Source organism: Coregonus clupeaformis, chromosome 25 (genome assembly GCF_020615455.1).
Source record: "Coregonus clupeaformis isolate EN_2021a chromosome 25, ASM2061545v1, whole genome shotgun sequence".
In the NCBI taxonomy this organism is placed as follows: domain Eukaryota; kingdom Metazoa; phylum Chordata; class Actinopteri; order Salmoniformes; family Salmonidae; genus Coregonus; species Coregonus clupeaformis.
This window is the reverse complement of record NC_059216.1, coordinates 33,229,794-33,240,585: the sequence shown is the minus strand read 5'-3', so window position 1 is coordinate 33,240,585 and position 10,792 is coordinate 33,229,794. Positions and strand designations below refer to the sequence as shown.

The 10,792-nt window shown below is 42.0% G+C and overlaps 1 protein-coding gene and 2 long non-coding RNA genes across 5 annotated transcripts; all 3 read left to right on the top strand.

Moving 5' to 3' along the window:
- The first annotated feature begins 3,726 nt into the window (after positions 1–3,726).
- On the top strand, positions 3,727–5,818 carry LOC121538882. Of its 3 annotated transcripts, XR_005995272.2 has the most exons (5): positions 3,727–3,968; positions 4,947–5,035; positions 5,287–5,433; positions 5,553–5,698; positions 5,807–5,818. It is a non-coding gene; the product is annotated as an uncharacterized LOC121538882 (long non-coding RNA). The 3 variants fall into 3 exon arrangements; XR_005995271.2 differs by lacking the exon at positions 5,807–5,818 and having other exon boundaries at positions 5,553–5,800; XR_006657417.1 differs by lacking the exon at positions 5,807–5,818 and having other exon boundaries at positions 3,727–4,124; positions 5,553–5,800.
- A 34-nt stretch (positions 5,819–5,852) lies between these two features.
- On the top strand, positions 5,853–6,582 carry LOC123481878. The gene is made up of 4 exons (XR_006657416.1): positions 5,853–5,943; positions 6,068–6,161; positions 6,252–6,363; positions 6,452–6,582. It is a non-coding gene; the product is annotated as an uncharacterized LOC123481878 (long non-coding RNA).
- Positions 6,583–6,595: 13 nt separating this feature from the next.
- LOC123481868 lies at positions 6,596–7,609 on the top strand. The gene is made up of 4 exons (XM_045207427.1): positions 6,596–6,674; positions 6,766–6,937; positions 7,071–7,198; positions 7,325–7,609. The coding sequence occupies exons 1-4, from the start codon at positions 6,603–6,605 to the stop codon at positions 7,607–7,609; spliced, it is 657 nt and encodes a 218-aa protein (XP_045063362.1). The 5' UTR covers positions 6,596–6,602.
- Positions 7,610–10,792: the final 3,183 nt, after the last annotated feature.

Here is a 10,792-nt window from a genome sequence, read left to right as displayed (position 1 = left end):
TCCTAATCTCTCCCTGGAGATGATGTACCCGAGAAAGGATGTCGTGTGGGCGTGAAACTCGCACTTCTCGGCCTTCACGAACAGGCGATTCTCCAACAATCGCTGCAGAACCTGCCGGACATGCTGGACGTGGTCGGAAGGTTCCTTCGAGAAGATCAGAATGTCATCCAGGTAAACAAACACAAAGAGACCGATCATATCTCTCAGGACGTCGTTCACCATACTCTGGAATACCGCTGGAGCATTGGTCAGTCCAAACGGCATCACCTGATACTCTAAGTGACCCATCGGTGTATTGAAACCCGTCAACCACTCGTCTCCCTCTCTGATCCGGACCATGTGATACGCATTGCGTAGGTCTAGCTTGGTGAACACCGTAGCACCCTGTAAGGAGTCGAAGGCAGAACTCATCAAGGGCAGGGGATACTTGTTCTTGACCGTGATGTCATTCAACCCCCGATAATCAATACACGGTCGAAGAGAGCCATCCTTCTTACCCACAAAGAAGAATCCTGCCCCCAGGGGTGATGACGAGGGACCGAACGAGACCAGCAGCTAGGGACTCCTTGATGTAGGTCTCCAAAGCCTCACGTTCAGGTCGGGAGATACTGTATAACCTTCCCTTGGGGTAGACAGCTCCAGGGAACAGGTTGATGGCACAATCATATGGTCGGTGGGGAGGGAGTGACAGAGCCTTCTGCTTACTGAACACTTCCCCCAAATCGTGATATGTCTCGGGAACCAGGGACAAATCTGGGGTTTAGCCTCAATCACCTGACTGGGAACCGAATGGGGACAGGCAGTCTTGAGACAGTTAGCATGACAATCAAGGCTCCAACTCGTTACCTTGCCCGTCACCCAATCGAACGTGGGATTGTGTTCCTTCAGCCAGGGGTATCCAAGGACCAGAGGAACATGGGAAGACGGCAGAATGAAGAATGAAATCATCTCCGAATGATTCCCGACAACAGCATCTTAACCGGTTCAGTCCTCATCGTGATACGTGCCAGACTACTGCCGTTCAGAGTGGTCGCTTCAATGGCTTCCGGCAATTGCTCCTTGGAAAGCCCCAGCTGTTCCACCAACTCGGCATCAAGAAAGCTTCCATCGGCACCTGAATCGATAAAAGCGTTAATCGCTAAGCTCTGATTCCTGTTCACAAGGGTAGCCGGGGAAACGGGGTCTGACAGAGGTACTGAGAGGTTGAAACTGGCTCGCTAAAAGTCCTCCCAACTTTAGCGAGCCGGGCAGTTTGACGACCGCCGGGAACAAGTGGAGATGTAATGTCCCGAGCTACCACAGTAGAGGCAGCAGTTGGTCTTACGTCTATGTTGACGCTCCTCCTTGGTTAACCCGTGCCGCCCCACTTGCATGGGTTCAGAATCGGGAGAGAGGACCTCTCCACTAATCCTTTGTGGTGGAGAATGATCGACGTGTTCTGGTCCACCACCCGACCCGACTGGGGACTGAGAAGCTGATCGATTGGACGGACCCCATTGCTTCTCCCTCCTTCGCTCTCGGACTCGATTATCCACCCGAATAGACAAGGCTACCAAGCTGTCCAGGTCACTAGGCTCGGATAGGAGATCAGCTCATCCTTGAGCTGCTCCGACAGACCCTGGTAAAAGGCCGCTTGCAGAGACTCCTCATTCCACCCACTCTCCACAGCCAACGTCTTGAACTCGATCACGAAGTCGGCCACGCTGCGAGTTCCTTGGTGAAGCGAAAACAGGCGCCTAGCTGCGTCCCTCCCTCGGACGGAATGGTCGAAGAGCTTCCTCATCTCGGCCGTGAACCCCTGGTATGAAGCCATGCAGGGGTCTTGTCGTTCCCAAACGGCTGAAGCCCACTCCAGCGCTCGACCACGCAGCAACTCAATCACAAAGGCTATCCTAGCCTTGTCTGTGGCATAAGAGTAGGGCTGTAGATCGAACACTAACCCACACTGCATAAGGAAAGAACGGCATCTTCCCAGCTCCCCCCTCATATTTATCCGGCGCCGGAACCTTGGGCTCACGGAAGGACACCGCTCCAGACGCGGCAGGCGAGATGGGTGAAACCGGTAGTGGATCCTCCACCGGAAACTTGCGCTGGTTCTGGACCTCCGTCAGACCGGTAGAAAGGTTCCGAACTGCCAACGCGATCTCCTGTAGCTCCGTGCTATGATGGCCCAACATCTTCTCCTGATGGGTAATGGCATGGCGAACAGAGTCCAGGTCCGCTGGGTTCATTACTGGCCGGATCGTTCTGTCACGAGTTACTAAGCCAGAACCCAGAAGCAGACCAGGACAAGGTAAGTTGAAACGAAGGTGAGTGTTTATTTACAAATTCAAGAGTGATGCTGAATCATCCAGGGAACAGAGCGGGCGGCGTTGATTAGTTGTTAGGGGGTGTAGTGGTTGATCCAATCATGGCTCGGCAGCCGCCGACCACCAGGCAGAGGTTGGATGAAGGTTCCGGACGAGTGACTGCAGATGGAACAAAACGGAGGTAAGTAAACAACAAACCAACAAGGTGCAAAACAACAAAACTAACGCTAGACGCTCTAAGACTGATACTCTGATAAACCTACTGTTCATGGCTAACGATCCGGCAGGGAATGGATGTTAGGCCAGAGCCTAAGAAGGGTGATGATCAGGACCAGGTGTGCAGATTGCTGATGGGATGCAGGTGCGGAAATCAAGAGAGCTCCCCGGAGCGTTCCAGAACCCTCGGGAAACTGGAGATCCCGAGCAGAAAAACTAGTCCACAGACAGGACCCGACTCAGACTGCCGGGATCGTTACATTATCACTAACACCTCTGATCGTAGTGTACGCCACAGTTTAAAGCTTCCATAACATGTTGGTCATCACTTGGTCCTAGCTGAGCAAAAGTGTGATGGGTTAAAGCAGTCAAGCAGCAGAGGGAAGGGAGGGAGAGGGAGTGCAGGACGGATAATGGAGACAGAGGTTGTGTCTCAAATGCCACCCTATTCCCTATATAATGCATTACTTTTGACCAGGGTCCTAGTCAAAAGTAGTGCACTATAAAGGTAAATGGGTGCCATTTGAGACACAGTCAGAGTGATACAGCTGGACTGTAAAAAGAAACCCACTGCCTTCTCGTGTCTGTCTGCCCTCCAGCTCTGGCTTCCTCCCTGACTCCAGCTCTCCTCTCTAATTTCCCTTATGGTTTGGGATTATTGGATCTTGATGAGCAGGGTCTCTGTCTACTGATTTGGTCATTTTTGCCTCATGTTTGAAAGAAAGGTATTACTAATGCATGTGTCAGATTATCAATATTTGGAATGGCCTGGGGGGAGTCCTTGGGGAGGATTCTAGAATTTCTTGAAACTTATTTTGTTCCATTTTTGCTCCTTCAACCTGGTGAAGAAAAGGGACATGCTATAAGAATAATTCAAGTTGTTTTCTGTCAACAGCCTTTAATGATTTGCTTTGAATGTTTGCAATCCCTGTTAATGTAGAGCGACAAGTTTAATTGGGGAACAAGTGAAGAACTCTTAGTATTGTCTTCAGTCACGAAACCAATTCATATAATATTTGCGTTCAACCAGTTGGGAACAAAACAAGTGTGTCTCGTTTTAACATGACCTTTTCTCACAGGAAACTCATACTATTCATTAATTGAATTAATCTTTGTTGAACCAACAGAATAATTTACATTTACGTCATTTAGCAGACGCTCTTATCCAGAGCGACTTACAGTTAGTGCATACACAGTAAAAAATGGGGTGTTAATATTTCAGAGTAAAGTTATTTTAACCCAGATAGAGTATTTTCAACATTTTTGAGAGTAAAGTTGCTCTATCAGTGGAGTTAAAAGTGAGTGTAAAAATCTGCAGATACGCAGTGACAATTTCAACTCTACAGCAGTGATGAATACCCGCCACTCTGCTTTGCTGAAGTTTGGCACGTACGTTGGTGGAGGAAGATTGCGAAGGAGTAGCTAGGCCACAGATATTGCTAGGTAAGTTACATCCCCGTTTTTTCAACACCAAACCGGTATTTTTTAACTTTACATAATTTTAGAGTTGTGCTGATGTCAAGGTCATATTTTAAGTTACGAGTTCCATGCGGCGGTCCCCCTTGCAGTGACCTCGTCATCAGCCAGCTAAATTAGCTTGTAAGTTCAGATGGTTGACAGTAATAACTGTTATATGATATACCCATCGAATATGTTTGATATTTTTGTGAATGGCTTGCTGTTTCATATGGCTAAAAAATAGGTAACGTTAACTTAGCTAATCAGTTCGTTTGAAGGACACCACCGTTTGGCATGAGCGCAGATTGTGCTTGTCATGCGGTTAGCTAGCTTGCAATCAGTATCGGTAACTGTCTTTCTTTGTGTTGCAATATTTTCACGAATGAAGTTTGTCAGAATGGTAAATACGTAAAATAACGTTCGCTAACAACAAAACATTTATACAGATAGTATTGTTAGCTAACGTTATTGTATAGCTTCCCAGGCTTCCTTACACTAACGTTAACTGTTTTTTATAAAGCTATATATAACGGTAATGTTAGCATGCTTCTGATAGTTAGCCAGCTAATGTTGGTGTTATAAAATGATAACTTAGATCACTGATTTGCATGACGGGTTTGTTTAACATTGCTTAACCATTTTAATGGTTAGCTACTGTTCGAACTAAAATGGCTAATGAGCTAGCTAACTTTGACACATAGCTAGTTATTTGGTAGCTAATGGGACAATGTGCCTCTAAACTTGAACTAGCCTACACCCATTTGCTGCAGAAAATGGCAGCTTAACGTTATATTCAACCAGCACAACTTTGTCTACTTCAGCCTTTGTAATTGCAGTGTAACGTCTAAGTAATGCATAGTGCATTGCGTAGCTAGTACTACTGAGATAAATGGATAGTTAGCTAACGCTTAGTTGAACCAGCACTAAATGATGATTTTGAATATATATTTTCTTTGTTAACAGAGGCAAAATGCTGTTGCGTGTTCAGCTCGGGGAAGAGCAGAAATACGTCAAGCTGTCTGAGCTGACATTCAATGCTTTCTTGAAAGAAGGTAGGTATAATAGGTTAAAGCAATACATATCACCCTAATGACAAAATAATACAGCATTAAGCTATTATCTTATGATATCTATTTAGGTCTATAGTCATTTCTGCTGTGCTTTATATTTTCAGTAACATAAAATCAGGTGCAGATCCTTGTCTTTCATCATTTTGTGAACACATGAGGCAACCTTAAGTATGAACTTGGATTCTTGTGAGAAGGGAATGCATGTTTTTCTTTTTTTCTTATTTTTTTAACAGTGTGTCTAAAATTCAACATACCAGAAAGCAGAAAGCCAGACATTAAGGTGTATGACCAGTCTGACACAGAAGTTGACTCAGATGTTTTTGAAGAATTAGTAAAGGAGTCACCTGGAACTTTCAGAATCATGCTGGGCAATGGACTTGGTATTCATTCATTCAATTAGTTTTTAGTTTAAAGGCCAGAATGAGAACCTTTATTGTCTTAAAAATAACAGTTTATTGTAATATGTTTCTATGTTTTGCACAAATTTCATAATGAACAGATACCTCTCATTCATCATCATGCTCGGGTACATCTGATGACACCATCATTCTGAATTTCACTGTGTGTGACGATGTTGAAGAAGTAGCGGCTGGCGAAGGAAGCCAGCCTAAAAGGCCATGCCACATAAACTATGAGGCAAAAGCAGTAAGTGGTGAACATTGCTGTTAAGTCCAATCTGAATGTTGTTTCATCATGTGACAGCATTACATATTGTTTTACAATTACGGAAAGCACATTTCTTTCCACCTATAGCTGATTGAAAAGATCCTAACATCAAAGCCTGGTGGTGAATGCATTATGCAAGAGTATGGAAAAACCAAATCTCTGACAGATGCCACCAGAAGACAGATGATCAACATACTTGCTGCTGAGATGACAGAAACACATGGGTAAGCATTAAGCATATAGATGGGCTGTAAAGAAACATTGTTATTATTTTCCGGTTATTAATTATGTAAAATGTGTTGTGCAATATCAATTCAGTGTGATGTTAACTTTGAATTCATATGCTAGGACATCCCCCCCCAAAAGTGTCAGAGTGATGTATGCACAGGGGATAGTAGCTTTGTTTCCCTATCTAGAAGACCCATACTCACAACATGGATATGTAAGTAAATGGGTTATTGCAACATTATGCACATATTCACTCTATGAAATGGGAATAGTACTCCTTTATAATTTATTTATAATAATATAGGATCATTACTACGATCCGGAGAGTGGTTCCGGATACCTTGCATGGCGATTGAAGACCATACAAAGAAAAACAGCAGAGGAAAGAGGTGCCTCAGTCAGCAAATCTCCTAAAGGTATGTTTTCTGATCAGTGACATGTAATTATAATGGTGACCTGTGAATTGTACAGAAAGGATTTCTTAACACTGTATTTTGTCTTAAGTTGGTGGGCCAGGCCGTGATCGTCAGCCCTTCACCTATGACAGAGAGCCATCTGATGAGGATGTGGAAGCAGCTATTGCTGTTTTGAGACACTCTGCTGATGAAAACACTGTCCGTGAGAAGATGAAAATGACCTTCAATATCGGCAAGCAATGGTCAACGATGAAGCCAAATCATCAGATGTCTTCTCGGTCTTCCCAAGATTTCTGGACACACCAGGACTGGTATGACAACTTAATTCACTGCATCACCAAAAATATCCAATGAAGAATAAGGTAACACTCATTATTTCTGTCTTTGTGTGTTACATTGCAGATAGAACAAGATTTCAGACTTCTGTTTGGTGAGGCCACAGCCAACAAATTCTTGGAGAAGTGGCCAACCACTTTCAAAGCAAAAGTAATAAAGGAAAGCCATGGACTTGTATCCACCACAGAACTCTTGGATTTGATGCGCAATGCTGAGTCAGCTGCTGAAGTTGAGAATGGTATGAATGAACTGTTTTACTTTTTATGTGGATAATGTAGGTGTGCATTATATGTCCATAATGGTGCAAGTTGTGAATAAGAATGTTATGCTACGGCACAATGTTAACCAGGTTTTTATTTACTTATTTGTAGGCTGGGACAGTGACATGTCTGCCATCTTGCTGCTGCTACATTTGCTACCACCATCTGCACAAGGTAGAAAGAGGCCGGGAAAGATGTCTGCATATCAAGCTGTAGATCAGCTCATCAGATTTCAAAAGGTATGCTTAACAGTTGTTTAAAATATATATTCCATCATCTCAATCTTGTGCACAGTTTGAGGTGATCTTATCTATTGTCAGAGGTTAGTCACCAAAACAATTCTGTTGAATGTGTTTTTTTTGTAGGTTGGAACCAGTGTGCAGCAGCATCTTGACAACATCACCCAAAGCAGTCAGCCCTACCTTCTCGCCCAGGGATCCACACAGAGCAGCATTCACTCCTACTTCATTGTGGTTGACAAGCATGCTCTTCCATGCAAGGCAACAGGTTCAGTAGGAGCTTTTGACAAAGTCTTTAAAGCCCATTACGTATTTGGTACGTCATACAGTTCTTCCTTGAGCAGCTTTTTCACTTTTGTGCAAACAACCATCTATAACATCGACATGGGGGGAAACAAAGGAGACTCCTAGAGTTGCTGAGTTGCGAGCAAGAATGGTGCGTTAGTTGAGATAAAACTATGAAGTGTTTTCTTTGCAAAAGTGACCATGGAAGTCCAAACAACCTTGTTAAGCACCTTAAGATAATTCATGGGCTATGTACAGGCAGGACTCTTTTTCTGAAATGTGGTCAAGAAGGATGCTCACGTTCTTTTGGTAGCTTTTCTGGTTTTAGAAAACATCTTAACAAGTGCCACGGAGAAAGTTTAGTAGATTCTATAGAAGATGATCTTTCAGACCCTCAAAGTACCGTCAACACCAGTAATATTTCTCATGTTGAAGTGTCGACTGAATGTTTAGAGGCTGAGTCAGAGTTATCTTCGCCATACATTGTAAATAGTTGTGCAGCTGTTATTTCTGATCTAAAGGCAGCAGGTGTTGGTCAAAGTACAGTAAATACTGTAGTGATTTCCATGGAAGAGATTGTTCAAGATATTCATCAGCATGCTAAAGAAACAATGATAAAGCATGTATTTAGTAATGAAAGAGAAACAGAAATGTGCAAGAAAGTTGAGGCGTGTTTTGAGGGGTTAGAGAATCCTTTCACAGTTCTAAATTCGGAATACAAGCGATCAAAATTTATGACTGCCAAGTGGGAAATAGTAGAACCAGTTGAATGTGTGATTGGTTCAAGATTTGACACAAGACGAAATAAAAAGACTGGAACATATGATCAGGTAGTAGTTCAAGATAAATTCATGTATATTCCAATTTTATCTACACTGCAGTCAATATTTAAAAGTCAGTATTTTGCAGAAATGTTGCAAAGCTCAGCTACCAGCAACTCTAGACTGAGAGATATTTGTGATGGATCTTTTTTTAAAAGTCACCCCTGTTCTCAACTGAGAAGCAGACAATACAGGTCCAGATGTTCTATGATGATTTTGAGGTCGCCAACCCATTGGGTTCCAAGCGAGGTATTCATAAATTGGGTGGAGTATATTTTACTTTAAGAAACTTCTCTCCAAAATGGAATTCTTTTTGGCTAACATACACCTGTGCGCCTTATTTCATACTCAAGATGTTAAACGATATGGTTTTAGTGAAATTTTTGCTCCCATTGTTCGGAGACATTAAAGTGTTAGAGAGCGATGGTATTGAGATTCCATTATACAGTGGTTATGTACGTGGCACTGTAGTACAGGTAACAGGTGATAATTTGGGTTTGCATAGTTTGTTTGGTCTGGTGGAGTCTTTCAGTGCAAGGTACTGTTGCAGGTTCTGTTTAGCAGAAAAGGAGGACTTTCAAACAGAATTCTCTGAAGATTCTTCCAAAATAGTTTTACGCACCAAAGATATGCATACTGCTCACTGTCAAGAAATGGCTTGTAATCCATCCCTTCCGTATGTTTTTGGTGTGAAAAGGTCATGCATATTAAATTCATTGAGGTATTTTCACACAACTGAGAACTTCTCAGTTGATGTGATGCATGATGTGTTAGAAGGGGGTTGGCCAGTACGAATTGAAGTTATTATTTCTGTATTTGAATGAAAAACATGTTACATCAGGAGAAATACATTCAAGAATACAAAGTTTTGATTATGGTTTCACAGAGAGAAATAACAGGCCTGTGACTGTTAATTTAAGTGAAGGATCTAATGATCTGGGACTGAATGCAATTCAGTCCTGGTGCTTACTTAGGAATGTTCCTCTTATCTTTGGAGATTTGGTAACTTCTACTGACCAACACTGGGGCCTGCTTCTTTTATTATTGCAAATAATTAACATTATATTCTCACCCATGTTATCTCAAGGTCTATGTGTATATTTAAAACATTTGATTGTTGATCACCATACACTGTTTAAGAAGTTGTATCCTCAGAAAAAACTTTTACCAAAGCACCATTTTCTTATCCACTATCCCCGCTGCATCCAGAAAATAGGGCCTGTACTTCATAGTTGGTGTATGAGGTATGAAGGCAAACATAATTTTTTCAAAAAACAGCTTAAATCGTTTAAAAATATTACCAAAACGCTGGCAAAAAAGCATCAGAATCATATGGCATATAGTTGGCGAAGATCAACAACTTTTAGTCGGTTAGATATTGGTCCAGGAAAAATGGTGGCTTTAAATATGGTAAAAGGAGGTTCTGAAATTGCTTTGGCAATGCAAGTGCCCAGTAGCATTCAGGTTATGAAGGTTAATTGGGCTAAACATAATGGGTATGTTTATCGCCCACACTTGGTTATCTGTGGCGAAGTTGACTCTGAAGTGCCCTTGTTTTATCAGATTGAGTCAGTTCTGATAATGTGTGAAAAACTGTTACTACTCACAGTGCCTTTAGTTACAGTAACTTTTCAAGAACATTTCCATGCATATGAGGTGATCAGATCAAAGCATGATTTAGTTTTTTTTCATGTCGACAACCTGCACTACCCTAGACCTTTTGACATACAAAGGTCATATGGAGGAAATGACACAGCTCTCCTTGTTGTGCCATATTGCTTTCTCTGGTGAACATTTTTATGATGTTATACTTCTGTCATAGACAAGGCAATGGGTGTACAATGTAAATTCACGGACATTGAAATTATACTTTATTTTTTCAATAAATGTGGGTGCTCTCATCTTGTATTATTGTGCTTTGTTTTATTTGATAGTATTGATATTTCTATAATTCAGTAACACTACATCATATGATTTAAATAAAAAATAAAAAAACACTGTAGAGAAATGAAAAGTAAATATCATTACACTTTAAAGTGTCATTTTTTGAAGTAAAATTGTAGTTGACTTAACTCTATACAGTGTAATCATATTACTCTCAACAGTGTGATTAAACTACAGTGTTAAATATTTTGACACATTTCATTGTTATTTTTTACACAATATGGAGTAGAATTAACTTTAAAAGTTTTACACTGACCAAAGAGTACATTTTACACTGATTTTGAGTGGGACCAAATGTTATCTGAAACAGAGTTAAATTCAACTCGATAGGAGTTAAATTAACACTTCTGTTTTTACTGTGTACATTATTCTTTTTTTTCATACTGGCCCCCCGTGGGAATCGAACCCACAACCCTGGCGTTGCAAACACCATGTTCTACCAACTGAGCTACCTCCCTGCCGGCCATTCCCTCCCCTACCCTGGACAACGCTGGGCCAATTGTGCAGCGCCCCATTGGTCTCCCAGTTGCGGCCAGCTACAGCA